Source organism: Eurypyga helias, unplaced genomic scaffold (assembly GCF_000690775.1).
Source record: "Eurypyga helias isolate BGI_N326 unplaced genomic scaffold, ASM69077v1 scaffold25952, whole genome shotgun sequence".
Taxonomy (NCBI): Eukaryota; Metazoa; Chordata; class Aves; order Eurypygiformes; family Eurypygidae; genus Eurypyga; species Eurypyga helias.
In genome coordinates this window covers 1-16,275 of record NW_010236950.1, presented here as the reverse complement: position 1 = coordinate 16,275, position 16,275 = coordinate 1, and the positions used below count along the sequence as shown (strand labels likewise).

At 42.0% G+C, this 16,275-nt stretch overlaps 1 protein-coding gene across 2 annotated transcripts in view; it reads left to right on the top strand.

Moving 5' to 3' along the window:
* Positions 1-7,109, top strand: part of MAP3K7CL (MAP3K7 C-terminal like) — a 31,825-nt gene extending 24,716 nt beyond the window's left edge. For both annotated transcript variants that reach the window (XM_010147293.1, XM_010147292.1), the window contains one exon: positions 5,947-7,109. In XM_010147293.1, coding sequence (XP_010145595.1) covers positions 5,947-6,127 — 181 coding nt within the window. In that variant the 3' untranslated portion in view covers positions 6,128-7,109. The remainder of the gene's footprint in view (positions 1-5,946) is intronic.
* The last annotated feature ends 9,166 nt before the right edge of the window (positions 7,110-16,275 follow it).

Sequence of the window (16,275 nt, the reverse complement as noted above, 5' to 3'; positions counted from 1 at the left end):
TGGGACCTGACATTGGAAGGTGGATTAAAAAACTATTAGGACACATATACCTTCACACATGTGTAAACACACACAACCTGAACACATTAACCGTGATTTTGATATAAAACTAGATAGAAGGGGAGTATAAGTGTGGAGGTGAAGGAGTAAGCAAGAAATAAAAGAGAGTTTTAGTCTAGTGATTGCTGATTTATATATAACAACATTGTCAACAGATACAGTTTGAAAGTTAAAGGAAGTTTGTGGGGTAGCATGTACAGAATGAAGAGTGGATTACAATGGCTGGGGTGGCATGTGTGTTGAACATTCCATTCTCAGAAGGGAAGGATGCTTTGACTTTTCCGAAAAGTCTGATGAGATGCAAAGCTTTTAGCCTCAAAAGCAGTTATTAACATAATGAAAAGATGGAGTTGTTTGCAGCTTTCCGAAATCTGCCCGTTGTAGGCGTTTATCTCCTTGTACATTTGAATTTGAAGGTATGGAGATACAGATTCACCATTGCCTAATACGTCTGCTATCTCTGGTCTATTTCTTTTAAATATTGTTTTGATAAAATAGGCAATGGTAGAGTTTCATCCCTTTTGATGGAAACAAGGAATCTGTGCAGTGTTCTTCAGCATACATTACCTTCAGCATACCCTTCCCTTACTGAAGGGAACTGGAAGTGCTGTTGGATGGTGCCCCTGCCAGTGCTCTGAAACTCCTCTCCACAGACCGACTCACCTGTGGAATTAAAATGTCAAGTCCCACATGACAGTGTGGGACCTGTTGTGCCCCCTGGTAGTGCTCTGTGCACATGGAATACCGAAGACAATGATTGTCAGGAGAAGAGCAGAAAATGGCTTGAGCGATTTTTTTTTTTATTTGTGGCTAGGAGGAAGAAATGATGTTAAGTTAACCTGACATAAATGTCCACGCAGGTATTGGAGCTTTTTAGCAAAACAAAAAAAAGGAATAGTATTCATTTTACTTTGAACAGTTTTTGTTCCAACCTTCAAAGTTCAATGTAACCTTCTATATATGAAATAATACATGCAGGTATAGTTCTAGAAGTGCAGGTGTATTTCTAAAAAAGACATCTTTAGGAAACAGAAAGTTGAATAAAATTGTTTAGAAATAGTCAAAAACATTTATACTTTGCAACTTTTCAAAGACTTTTAATTCTGATTAGCTTGACTTGTCTCTCACTGTGGTGTGAGGATCAAGTACAGCCAAAGGCAGCGGTGTGAAACGGCAGGGGTTGCTTTTCATCAGGGCAAGAACAGAGCTTATTTGCCCCTTTCTCTTGTATGCAGTGTAGATGGCAAGGGAATGTACTAGGCTAGGAGTGTGAAAGAAGACAACTATCTCACAGGAAAACGGAAAAAGAGAGAAAGGGAGGTTGCAGATTCGGAAAAGGGAAAATAAAAAGACAAAGCAAAATAAGAAGGGGGAAAAAAGCTACTCAGGAAAAAGACAAACAAAAGGAAACAAGCAATTGCAAGAATTTAAAAAACGCTGGGTAGATTTTCTGCCAATATAAATCATCGTTAACTTTGCTGTCTTCACTCAAACTCTTCCCATTTATGCCAGCAATATGTAGTACAAGGGACAAAATCACTCTGGAATGGGAGACATGATCGAAAGAAAGAGAAGGGTGTGGAAGCGAGAACACACCACATTTAGGTCACAGAATGTAGTTTAATTTATGTTCCAGAAACACACATGTATTTCCATAACAGATGTTTTTGGCTATCTAAGTTTGGGTGAAAGGGATGGGATGGCTGGTTATTTTGAGCACTTGTTATATTGCTATTACTAGATAATGACCCTGGATTATGTAGTTAAATATTAGAGTTGCCATGGTTGCTAGCTATATCTTATATTCTTAGCACTGGCTGGTTTTCTCTTTTTCCTCCCCCAGACAATTCTAATATAACTTTACAGAAAATATCATTTGACCACCACCTGGTTTTGAATCACTCCTAAATCATGGATATGATTTCTTTTCCTTCTTTTACACATACTACAGTAGACATACAGTGGAGATGTCTGCTTCATTTGTGGTATCCTACCACGTGCTTCAGCATGCTCTCATGGCCGTAGGACTATTGCTAAGGTCTCAGGTCCAGGTGGTTTCTCCAGGCACACTACTTCTGGAGTGTCTTTCCCAACACTATTCAGACAGGTAGTCTTCAGTATTTCAGATACTGCAGAAGACGACTGGTGTAAACTATAAAGACAACCTTTTACCTTAATAATTTTCCCATTCTAGACCTGATTTTTTGTTGTCTTACATGTATCCAAAATACACATTACTTGGCAAATAGTGGAAATTACAGCTTTTTTAATACAAAGAGGAACCTAAACTTGCCCTATTGCAGTGATGAATACTTACGGACTTTTTATGTGCTGTCATCCGAGAAATATTTTCACTTACATTAAAACAGGCTGTCTCATTGTTTTAAAAATTGATTAGTAGACTTGGGACACACAAGGGAAGTCTCCTCAGGCTGCAATTACCTTACAGGGTGTCATGATTCTTCCTGACGGGAAAGCCATGTCAAATATGGGAAGAGTAAATGACCTGATGGCCACCAGAACACATAGACACATGTTAGCTGGGAAGAAATGTGCAGTACCACGGATGTCTGATCCTGAATATGTTGTTCACAGTGGGGGAAAGACAAGTCCACCTCTTTGCACTGTGGAAGGTGTTTTCCTTGAATGCAGCCCATCTCCAAATACACTTGTCTCCAGCTAGATTTATCTGCTTTGTCTGTCCCTTTCCTTGGTATTTATTCATTGTGAATATGACTGTAAAGGAACTCTTTTCCCTGCATGGTCAGTCATTAAGGCTAGGACCAGAGAAATAATTTCCCTAAGATCACGCTGAGTTTTTCTCGTGCTCTGGTATGGCTTGTGGTTTCTTGGTTTATGATGCAAATTGCACTCGTCTTCCCTTCCCACTCCAACCCCTCCCTGAAAAAGAGCGCTTAAAGTGTACGTTACAGATTGTCTCAAAGCTTCGAGTACCTCATCACCATTTTAGAAAATACGTTATCAATGCTGTTAATATTTAAACTCAGGGTAACCATTAACAGAAAACACAGATTACACAGTGCTGGATCTATTTATTAAGCATCCATAACAAAGGCTAGAGGGTGCAAGAGCTTAGTATGGTGTTCTTTAACCTCTGGAAGCTAAGTTCAAATCCTGGATTAGATCAGAAGCAAATGTTAGTTACTGTCCTCATCCTTTTGTGAGCTTTGTAAACCACACCATTCATAACATTTAGCAATTCCCTGGTACTCTAATTTTAGATCTCGGTGGCAGGCTGGCAGTATTTGCCTGAAACATCACCCTACCCTGTAAACAGGTGTTGATCCTGATGGGAAGGGAATAAGTAGGTTCTGCTGACTCAGAAGTGGGCAATTTTACTACCTCAGTGCAAGGAAGCTGCTTTCTGCGAGGGAGGTCCTGGAGTGTGGACTACAGCAATGAGTATATTTTGATCTTAATGCATTTGTATTTTGTTTACTAGCAAAGCTAAATCCCAGGGAAACAAAAAAGTTATCTGTGCTGCTTGAGTATTACTGGAGAGCAGCAGGCAAGCCATGCCTGCACGTAGCCTCCTTTTATCAAATCGGGACTGACATTCATTAATAGAGCTGTCTGAGTTTGCACACTGTCTGTCTGTGCCACTCCTGGCTCAAGTCCAAACGGAGTAGTTAGTACCCTTCTTCTACACGTACTAGAAGTCCCCATGGAAAAGGTTGACCTGCTTTTAAGGTGCTGATTACTTGTTAGCGTGTTCACTGCACCTCTCTTTAAGAACCTCGTAAGTGTAAGAAAAGTAAGGAAGAATGATTCTGAATTTATTTGTTTGGAACTCTTCTGAGTCAACAGTCTGTAATTTGGAAGAGCTTAATTTCATCCTTCAGTCTACATTGCACCAGTAGAATAATTACAGAGAAATATTGCTGAAGGTCTCTTTTGGTCCTCGGAGACAGAAGTCTTCTAGAGGAGGCCCTAAGAGGCTGAAGTGATTAAAGCTGCTGGGCTTGTACAATCTCATTGTCCTAAATGTGTTTTTCCTTCTCTAAAGCATACGTGCAATTACTCCTTTGTGGCCTACAGTCCCATTAACAGGAGCTGGAATATCGAACTGTCTAGCAAGATCAGTTCATCATGGCCAATTTGAAAATGGGTTGATCTAGCGTGGCCCAAGCAAAGAGAAATGAACCTGCTAATGGCTTCCTGCTTTTAAAATTTTTACAACGATGTTGTGCCACATGTTAATAGAATTCTGCCTAACAAAAATACGCTCGATATTTTCTCTTGAAGACCTGGTTGAATATACCTTTCACCTGGTGAAAGGGAAGGGAAGAGAATAGGCCTTGCTGCGGTGTAGCTGCTACGCATGACCTCAGTGCTACGAAACAAAGCCAAAATGTTTAGCTACAGGATGGTTTCTATAGACTGCAATTTTTGGATTGCTGTAGTGGCTGCTCACACTTCCTTTCTTCTTTATTTTTGTATGAGAAGCAGAGAGCAGCAATGAGTGTGCCAGGGGTCTCTTCTACCTTGTGAGTCCTTGAACGGCAGTAACTGTGGCTGTAAACGGTCAGCTGGACCATGGGCAAACTGTGCTACCGCTGGAAGCTGTAGCAAAGACAGAGGAAGATCAAACCAATCCTAAAAGGGGCCCAGATGATAGAAGTGTTTTTCAAAACCCAGGTGCTTACAGTTTTGCTGCTCCAAGTGGTAGTTTTGCAGCTGTAAGTAATGTAAGTGATCAGCAGATGTTGAAATGTTCTCATTTCATGAATACTCTGACCTGTGGCGATAGAATTACTGATCTGTGGGAATTTCCTGTCTGAAAGCACGGGTCTAGCTGGACAAAGGGCCTCTGTTCTAGACTGCAGCAAAAGCTCTCTGCTCTGAAGGCATTACATCTTCCCACTGACGGTCTACAAGCATAAAACAATGACATAGCTGAGAAATAAAGTCACAGGGCTATGAACAGGTAAAGGTTAACTAATCTCTGAGATAGAATGATCAAAAGGACTAAAAACCTTTTAGAAGAGACTTCCTGTAGCAAGGGTGAATAAGTTATTTGATTTAAAGAGGAAAAATACCCAGAGCCTGCTGGGTAACTGAGTGGAAAGCAATGAGATACTCTGTGAGTTACTCATGCCTTCAGTGTATTTTGTTTTAGGACCTCTTTTATCTTAACTTGTGCTGAGGTAATTTCAGTTGATACTATACAGCTCCTGGTCAGCGCTGGGAATACAGGGCACTGTGTGACTCCATCCAGAATGAAGCAACAGCTTGAATCCTCCAGCGTCTGCTCTTAAAAGAGACCAGGAGGGGTCAGGTTTGCTGCTCTATCACTCTTCCTCAGCAGCTGGGCTAAGGTCTGAATGTAAATACATTATAGAAACGATATATGCAGTTCAGATTCATGTGCCTAGTATTTACCAGAAGCATTTTTCTTCATAGCAGAGGAGAGGAAACCAGGCGTATGTTACAGCATTTACTGATAAAGCTGACCAACTGTACAAAAAAAACCTCTCGCTCTCTTTCAAATACATTTGGTATTAAGGGGAAAATGAATTGCTATTCTTCAGGCAAAATACTAGCACGGGGTCTCCAGGAACTTGATTCTTCCCTCGTGAACTGCATGTTCAACTCTTACTGAAGTTAGAGATCCTTGAAGGTCTTCAGCACTTTGCAGGTTTGGCTGCTAAACAGCAAATCTGTCACAGATTTTGCCAGCTTCACCTTCTGCAAGGAAAAGGATAACTAACAAATTAGTTTTCTAGGCCTCTATTTCACAACAGCTCGGGTAATGCCACATTAACAACCTCTACCCCGGCTTTCACCTAACACAAGACAACATATTTTTGCATCCTGCCATTTTTAATCTTTTTTTTTTTTTTTTTTCTTTCTCATAATCACCAGAAAGGAGCTGATTGCCAGGCTGGAACAAGTGGAAAAAGAAAGCATGGACGCTGCTCAGCTGGCTAAGGAGTACGCAGAACTGACAGAGGAGAACCGAACACTAAAGCTGGCCCAGACTCAGTGTGTAGAGCAACTGGAAAAGCTCAGAATACAGTACCAAAAAAGACAGGGCTCCTCATAACTCCCAACTAGCTTATGTGAGGCAGTTAATACAGGTTTGGTCCTGTGCTGAAAGAGATTTTAAAATAAAGGTCTGTTTAATATGTTATAATACTTTACTACAGATACAGAGTATGTAGAAGTCTATATTTGATTTAATGCTTGCCAGCCAGTAGCTTAATATAATGGATATTTCATCCGTTATATAATGGATATTTTATTTTGAGTAACATAATTGAAGTTAATCTATCCCCATTATATGTTCTAGTAGATCAGGTTTCCTTTCTAAACATATTTCTTCCAATTTAAGAAGATATGGACATACTAGAAAATGATATAAATAGTCTCTGTGTTGGGAATTTGGACCATACTAAGGCATACAGCAGGGACAGTGTTAATATATGGAATACATGTCTGTTAATTTTAGTTTGGTGAAGATTTTTTAAATTATTTTCCTCATGCCTGAAGTGTTTGAAAGTTATCTCAAAACAGATCTCCTCACAGTTGAAAACTATACTTTATTATCTCATGTCAACTTTACATTGCTATAAAAAATCTGAGAAATTGCACATTAAAAATTGAAGTAATAGAATTATTTTTTATCAAGCAAGTGTACTGCCAGTAATAATTCACAAGTTATGAAATTAAAAGGAAACAGATGAGATCAAACTTTCCTTCCTCAAGTGTAAAGATAGCTTGAGTCTTTTTATTTTACTTTTTGGCATGCAAGAAATGAAAAACTAACATATGAACACTACCATCATAGTTTCAACTGAGAATATGTCAGCTTTTGCTGTACTGTGAGGATATCTTGTTCTTATTTTCCAGTCTGTTTTGAAACATAAGTGGCTATAAGTAGGGACAGGAGTCCCGTTGATATACAAATAACCTGGAAGTAAGATGTTAGTTTTACTTGCTCTATTTATCCCTGTATTTTCCTAGATCAACTGAAAATTCTTTGTTATATTCCATTCCTATTCATACAGTATTTTTTTCATTAAAAGAGGATATAGAAAAGCCATTTTATGTTATGAAAGTTCTTAAATCACCCTGTATTTTTAACTCTGCTTGATGGGTGCAACTTGTTACACCTTCATAAGGCTGGAATTCAACTCGATGTGTCAATAGTACTGAAATGTGTCTTAATAATTGAAAGCTATGAACTAAAGATTTCCGCCAGAACTTTAGCTTTCATTATTATCGCTAATCTATTATAAAAATGGGATTTTATGGTAATCAGAACAATTCCCGTGGAAGTCTTTTGGCACCAGAATGTTCCCCGCTAATTGTGGTAGCAAAGAGGACAAAAAATTAACAAGCTGCTCCTTAATTTCTCCATGCTAACTACGTACAGCATTCCCTGCAGCCCAGGGGTGACAACAGGCTCCGTGTTACTGCAAGCACCGGACATGACAGCAGGAGGTTCTGCAGAGGGAGCGGGAGAGGACAGCCTTGTCTGCACTTGTCCGGAGCTGCCGGGGCAGGGGTGTGAGGGGAAACCACCACGCTGAGGCATGCGCCTTCTGCTGGGATGCTCCGCGGGCAGTGCAACACTCTACTTGTTCCTCTTTCAGGGCACGTTGTTATCTGAGGGTCCAGTTGGTACTGTATCTTGTGAAAGCTGGAGAGAAAAAACCAGTCATGGGATGTCAAGCCTGGGAGTGCTGGAAAAGCCTCGCCTGAGTTTTGTGCTGACGGCAAACGTACCCTGTGTAGCCTTCAGGACTTTGCTCTGAGCACAGGACGCTGCAGAATCAAGGATATATATTTTTTTTACTATTCATACATTTTGAACAACAGGATCGTAATTTTTAAATTAATTTGTCGATTTAGTCACTGATTTTTCGATCTAGCTTTGAATCTAGGCAGTCTATTCGGTGACTTCAGTCAATTCATTGGAAACTGCACAAAGTACATCATCCCATTTCATTAGCAGACTGGCTTTGGATGCAGGTGGATCAGATGGCAGAACTTGACTCACAGATAACTTCGTTCACCTGGAAATGTTCTGTTTAAGTGCAGCCACTGTGTTTTAGGTGTCAGAATAATCTCAGATCACACTCTCTGAGAAAAACCTGGGGGAGAGCCAAAGTCCTGCAGAGAAGGGCAACTGGACATCATTTCTGACCCACAGTGATTTGAGAGTAGCCAGGGAATATGGCTTTTCTAACCCACAGAGACTGACCAGTATGGAAGCCTTCAGGAAACATTTTTCACAGGTGCACAGACACCAAATCTGTGGTGTGGTCCAGCTACCAGCCTGGCTAATTATGGAACTCGTAAAACATGCCAAACTTATTGAAATCAGAGATCTGTCTTTAATATGGACTGTGGCTATTTGCAATCAAATTTTCCTCCTACGTTTAGTTACGGTGAAAGTAAAAAATTGATGCTTTGTATCAGTACATTTGCCTTCCAGCATGGACACTCGTGTGCCTGAGAACAGTGATTCAGAGAAATTGCATCACAGTCAAAATGAGTAAAACTGAATTAGAAGTACCAAGGAAGAAAAGTTAAAGTATATCACGAAAACAATTTTTTAAATTAAAAATAGCAGAGGAAATGGGATTTGAGGGCAGGAGAATAGACAAATGGAATTTTCCAAAAATATTCATAGGCAAATGAAATTAAAATTCAGAGAAGTCAACGTAAGCCAGAAAATCAATGAAGTGCTGGGCAAAGGGTAAAAACGGCTAGAACAGCCTTCTGAGAGGTAACTGCTGTATCTATCATAGACTTCTTGTTTTTTTATCAAGAGCACAATAATGATAAACTTTTACATATTCAGCAAGTCTCCAATTTGGATTTGCTGATTTTTTCTCTAGATATTACTTCGAACTGTGTAGCTCTGCTGACTCAATAGCTGAAATTAATTTTTTTTTGTTTCAGAAGATGTTTGTTTGTCATACTTATGCTGTGTTGTCCAAATAGAAAATGATTTGTGTCCTGGTATTTAAGAAGAGACCTTACATTGTTCTGCTGGCTAGGTCTATTGTAAGTACAGCACTGTTAAAAAGAGTGTTATACAACTGATTGCGATACAGTCATGTCAAAGATGGTTTAACATCGTATTTCACCCAAGAACTTAGAAGCCAGTTTCAGCATCTGAGTTCGACGGCCAAAGAAACATTCAATTTTATAACTTCTGGCTACAGCCTGTGACTACGGCAGTTGTATTCAGCACAAAAGCAGCGTGGCCCGGGCCTCTTGCTGGCAACTCACGGGTGGTCAGAAGGCAAGGAAAGATGTGAAAGGCTCAGCCGACAGCAGAAGTTGCTGAATGCATACAGATGCATAGATGCAGTCTGTTACACCGATGAAGAGTATTTCATAGAATGGTAGAATCACAGAATGGTTTGGGTTGGAAGGGACCTTAAAGACCATCTAGTTCCAACCCCCCTGCCATGGACAGGGACACCTTCCACTAGACCAGGTTGCTCAAAGCCTCAGCCAGCCTGGCCTTGAACACTTCCAGGGAGGGGGCATCCACAACTTCTCTGGGCAACCTGGTCCAGTGCTTCACCACCCTCTCCAGGAAGAACTTCTTCCTGATATCCAATGTAAATCTCCCCACTTTCAATTTAAACCCATTCCCCCTTGTCCTGTCACTACAGGCCCTTGTAAAAAGTCCCCCCCAGCTTCCTTGTAGCCCCTTCAGGTACTGGAAGGGGCCATAAGGTCTCCCCGGCGCCTTCTCTTCTCCAGGCTGAACAAGCCCAACTCTCTCAGCCTGTCCCCATAGCAGAGGTGCTCCAGCCCTCTGAGCATCTTTGTGGCCTCCTCTGGACTCGCTCCAACCGGTCTTTATCCTTCCGTTGTTGTGGGTTCCACAGCTGGACGCAGTACTTCAGGTGGGATCTCACCAGAGCAGAGTAGAGGGGGATAATCCCCTCCCTCGACCTGCTGGCCACACTTCTCTGGATACAGCCCAGGATACAGTTGGCTTTCTGGGCTGCCAGCGCACACTGCCGGCTCATGTCCAGCTCATTTCTTGCTGTTTTCCAGGTTATTCAGGTTAGCAAAAGTAAGCATGCCACTACAATGACAAATGTGTTTGCTTCAGACCACTTAAGAAAACAGTAAAGTACATGGGTTTAAAAAAACAAGACCTGTGCTTCCCATTTCCCATTATACTAACTAACTTCCTTCCATCTTGACAAATGCTGAACAAGCTCAATTTAAGTATTCCAGTTAGCAAGGATATGACTCATGCAGTCTTGAAACAGTCAGAGGCTAGGGCAATTTTACACTTGAAAACTCTGGAAAATGAGGACCTACAGGTTTGGGTTTGGTGGCAATTTTTTTTTTTTTTATTTTAATATTTCCCTCTCCAGAGTTATCTGTATTCTGGCGGTTTTTGTGAATTAATGATGTTTGGACACGTGTCACCTCCCCCCAGTGACTTTATTGCCATTAGGCCTTTGTGGGCATTACGCCGTGTTCATATTTGCAGGTAACAATATGCAAGCGTACGACACAAGGATGCTCTTGGCCCTCCTTTGGGCCATGTGGCTGGGGGGCTCGGGCACACGCCCATTTGCTGCTTGAACTCGCCACAGCCCAGCTTGCAGGAATGAGCTTGTCGGACACTGTCATCATGGAGTCACCTCGGGTTTTCTCCTACATAAAATTCTTGGCTCGTTCAACACACAGGACTGAAGTCTCCAGAGGAGCTGGGGGGAAATGTTGCATGGAGGAGCCTTACCTGTCTTCTCATGGAGGGTGCAAAACGTGCAATGGTCGAAGAAGAGGGTGGCAGGGAAAGGAAGTTTGGTTTGGGCAGTGATGCAGCAGGAGAAGCGCTGGCCCTGGCCAGCAGCATTATGCGGAGAGCTGACAAACCTGGGAGGCGGCATGGCTTTTCTCTCCCGCACACCAGCTGCCACAGATGTGCGTACGCACCCACGGCCCTGAGGGTCTTCTCCCTCCTGATGGAGTTTCCTGGCATGTATATACATGGATAATATGGTGATGAACATCCTTGGAAAACCCATGGTGAAACAATTAACTGTCCTCACAACAGGTCTGGAAGGTGCTGAGCAATGAAGGCCCGGGGCGATTATTACACAAGTACCGAAAAGCTGACCCCCATTGCCCATCCTGCTGGGCTTCTGTGAGGCAAGGCTGGACATTGTGACTGCAGGGATGTACCACAGTGCACCTTTGGGAGGGAGGGAAGCAAGGCAGGGATGGACGGGCAGCCTCAATCTCACCCTTTCCTCCACTGAGACCCTTGGTTTTGCAGTGCTAAACTGGGATTTGTTGAGATGGGTCCTTCAGATGCACACAGAACCTGTGCAGATTACATTTTAACTTCAAAGAAGTAAATTATTTTGTAAGAATAGAAAAAAATAATCTACCTTGTTTCTGACTGTGCCGGTCTCCTCTAGGTGCTTCCGTGCTCCTCACAAGGAATGTCATGCATTTCTCACATCTGTATGAATGAAAGATGACAGTCGTTCACAAATTACTCTTAACCTTGACCTAGGCTTTCTAGACTGGTGGCTTAAACTGTGGAAAGTGCAACCTTTAGCATGAGTCACACAGCTTTCCTACACGCCAATCATTAGTTTCCCCTTCTCAACCTCAGTTCCTTGAATCCCACCCCCAAACAACCACAACCCGTGCATCTGTACCCCTACTGAGTAAGCAGCATCGTTCCAGAGCCCAGATCCAGTTGACTGGTGATCTCATGACGCGGTCTGATGATCACCGTGTGCCTGAGATGGTTTCCAAATGTGAGAGTCGTGCGACGTTTTGTGATTCGGTGCTGGTAGACGGCAGCAAGGCAACCTGCGGGTGCTGACTGCGAGATGCTTGCTTTCTCTGAACTGCCTAGGAAAATAGGAGAGCAGGTGGATTTAGTTATTTGCCTGTATTTTGTATTAAATTTTAATAGAGGAATTAGGGAAATGAAATCAGGATGTGTGTGCTCATGGAACAACTGTGCGGCCAGATGCCAGACTGTGCCTTGGGTGCTCAGAACGAGGATTGAGAACTGTAAGTGATGGAAAGGAAGTAGTTGCAGCGAGGAAGAGGAACTGGTGAGTGAGCTGACTGCCTTCACTCCTTGCTTTTTTGCTCCTTATGGCTTGCACCAGCGCGATGTATAGGCTGTTGTCCTTAGCTCAAAATTAAGAAGCTTTTGTTGGGATGTTTCCCAAGGCTTTCCCAAGCCTAGTCCACACAAACATTTCATACCGGAACATTTACTTCAGCTAAGGTTATATTTTTGCCTAATATGCGTAGAATCAACAGAGCTATACAGAGATGAAGATGCTCACAGCAGTGCAGAAACAGCCGATATCAGTATGTGACGCTATTCTGCTAATGGTAGAACCATAGGGATCATCGAGCCCAGTAGCATGACAACTGCTGTATTTGCATTACAGATAAACAAACCACAGCCTTGATAAAGAGCCGATGTATGGAAAAAACTACACTGAAGCTACAGCGCTTTTGCACTGAAATGGGTGCACTAATGGGCTTTTGCTGCTTTCGTTGCACAAGTAGAGTTCGGTGCTTTTAACAACTACATCCCCAGCTCCACACATGAAGGGAGAGTGACGTGATGTGATGAAAAACCTCCCACCCCTGTCTTGTGACTTTCCTACAAGCACATGACACATTTCAGTGCACAGCCCAGATCTGCCTTTGCCTTCAGACTTTCTCCACAGCCATTTCATCACAGTGCTCTCCCCAGCTTTGACTCCTGCCTGTTACATTCCTCCTGCGTAGCTGAAATGTCAACTAACTTTATATTTTTAAGAGTAGAATGAAGCAAATCCATCATTTAAAAACATTACCTGCTAAAGACATTAACCATTTTTGGTCAGACCCTGTTGTATTCATGTTACGCAGGTACACCAGTATAGAGGTTTACTGATGTCAATACAAAAAAAAACCCCGAGGCAAATGTTAATATTTATGGGGGCCGGAGGCACATTCAGACATAGAAATACTGTTCTAAATGCTAGGCTTATTTGGGAAGCTCACTCACTGGTTGTGTGTCTAATCAGAAAAAAAGCCCACTACTCACGTATGAAACAGTACCTCCTTATGAAGTTATCTGCACCAAGAAGAATGTGAACACTCATTTTTTAAATCATTGGGGGAAAGAAGAGCATTCTTTCACGGAAAAATACCCACCCGTAACAGTTCCCGGCTAACATAAATTACATCCAGCTATGCACTAACTGCTAAATATCTGCTTAAATCTATTTATAACCCTTTGAATAGCTGTCATTAGTTTACGTGGGTACAGGATACCCTCACATTTGGCTGTATGAGCTCCCTCTGGTGGGTAACGTGACATCTACCACTATTACTACACAGCAAATACAGACACCTCAGTAAATATTTTGGGTATACCATCACCTTTATCTAAGCAGAGTTTTGGTTACTGAAGTGTTTATAGCTAGTAATACTTTCCATTATCCAGGTGTAGGGCAGTATACTAATTTATCACCATCTGATCACATCTGAAACTACCAAAAGCGTGATACCCAATATTTTTAAGATACTAGAGATACTTGCACAAAGGTGTAGTTTTCAACAACACATTGGACAGCAGCTAACAGGAGTCCCCGAGTTAAATGAGTTCTGACATCCTAGAGAAGCTGCATGAGTTCGTAACAATTGCAAATTATGTATCTTTATTTGTCTAAAGCAGTTCTGTTGAATTCTGTTAATTTGCATTGATTCTTGCCTGGAAATCTGGCCTCTATTGCTTTACTTTATAAAAGTACTGTGCAGCACTAACTGACTTCAGACACTATATGTAATAAGTATTTATTTAATAGTATGAAAACTAAGAAACAAATATGCTTTAAGTAACACAGTACAGAACAGCTAACTAATGTATCTCCTTTTGCTGGCAGATTTTAATGTGCCTTAAATCTCCTACAGCCTGGTATTCATGAGTTACACTTACATAACATAAACCACAAATGTTATCTTACTATTTTTCTGTTTGCATTTAGGTTAAGTAATCTGAACACGGGAAGTGTTAGGCTTCAGAAGAGTGCCCTAATGCACGGGCAATGTTCCAGCCGCAGTTCGAGTTTCAACAACCCCAAGTGGTTGTGCTGGAATATTGGGATTGTTTTGCTGGCAGTGAATTTGGTGGCTATTGCACACCCCACGGTTCGCTTGAACAACTACATTTTTGGAAAATGTAGGTTCCTAGAACACTTTGGAAGGAAAAAGAGCAGGAAAAGCATGCTAATAAGTTTGCTTTTCCACTTTAGATGTTTCAGAATTCCCCTTTAATTAACAAAAGAGGTTTATGTTTTGCCACTTGGCTGAAACCTGGAAAGAGGCAAAATTCTAGTTACACCGTATGTAAAGGTGAGGCATGAAAAAGAAAGAAGGCATGGTCAGGATTTTACTGAAGGCAGTGGACAACATTTTTACTAGCAGTTTGTGATAACTGTGTATCTCCTGCGTATGGCTGTACATGCAGTGTTTTCAGACTTTTATGATATTCTAATCCCGTAATTTCTGTCCAAGAGAAAGTTTGTTCAAAGTTCAACGGTCAGAGTGCTCAGATGTAAATCTGCCACCATATTGCTGTCCAAAAGGGAATCGTCACTGAATTTTTATCACGAGAAAGTGGCCTTTACAAGTGCTCACCATTGCTTCTGAAACACGGGTGCCCACATCTAAGTGAGCAAGGCCTGCCTGGCAGGTAATCAGCAGCGCCAAGAAGGCACCACAGGGTAAACTAGATCTAGGCCCTGGTTCAAGACGGCACTTACCATGGGGCACCGTGGCCACATCAAACACAACTCTTGAACACATACCGAACGCTGAGCGAACTTTAAGTAGTTCTTGCTGATTTGCCAATAGGACTGTCCACGGCCGGTAAAGTTTTATTCATCCACTGAAGTGTTTTGCTGGATCCAGGCCAGGGAGACCAGTACCTCAGCTTGAAACTCGGCTGTTGAAAGATCACTGGAATTTAATTATGTGCTTGGAGTGTTTAAACACCACACTGCGTCAGGGCCTTTCCGTTGAGCTCTCTGTCAACGAGCTATGCGGGTCCTCACAGCACCTAATAGCAGGGAGGAGCTTCGCGCCGAGAGATGCGTACGACACTCGGGCTTCTTCCTCCAGCGCTTTGAGCTGGGCCTAGGCCCAGTTGCAGCTGCCGAACAAGCCAGACGCCGGCATAAGATGTCAGAAGTAATGAAGAAAACATTCTCTTTTCTCATTCCTGGTAAGCACAGTTGTTCCCACTCGCACAACTGCAGACATGCCAGCCCTTATGAAGTGCCTCTGTAGGGTCATTGTATGGACCTATGAGAGTTAAAAAAAAATAAGCAAGCAAACACAGGAGAAATGTCAAATATTTACAAAGCACTATAAAACACGTCTAGAAATGGCTCTTAACTAGAAGAGTAACATCATAATACTGTTTAAGAATTAGAAGAGTAACATCATAATACTGTTAAAGAATTTCAGAGATACTCCTCTTTCTTTGGAAAAAATTAGCAGTAGTACTGGACTAGGATGACAATGCCATGGATTTCTCCATCAGATAGGTCCCATTCCTCCTTTCCTCCCTCTTCACATACCCCTCCCTGTTCTTCCAGTAAGAGGAGATCTCAGCTGCTTCAGAGATGAGATAGAGAAAGAAAATGTTTCTCAGAGTTGTGGTTGCTGCCCCTTTTCTCAGAGAAATTCCCCTCTGCTTTTGATGGAGCTGGGAAAAGGAGGAGAGTTTGGGTTAAAGTTGTGTTCTCTGCCCTCCACATGAATGCTGGCTCACATTTGGGTGGGCAATAAGCGTATGAAATTTTCAGTTCGCATGTGGTAAGTAGAGACTTAGAATCCAAATATTTCCTAGCTGAACTTCGTCCATAACCCAAGGGCACCGACGCAGTTGTGACTGTTCAGCACACACATTGCTTCCCCCACAAATGTATCCTGCAGACAGGCATATATGACCACAGACAATTTTGCTTGTGATTTCGTCTTGCAATTTGCTTCTCCCAAGCTGTCAATACCCTTCCTCTGGCCACTGAAAGTTGTGAAGGAAGAAGATGTCGTGTTCAAATACAAAATGATCAAACACCTTAACCCAGGAAGGAAAAGGACTCTACCTTTAACTTTGGCCAAAAACCAAAACCAAAACCAAACTTTTTCTCCTCTCCCCTCCCCTCCCCT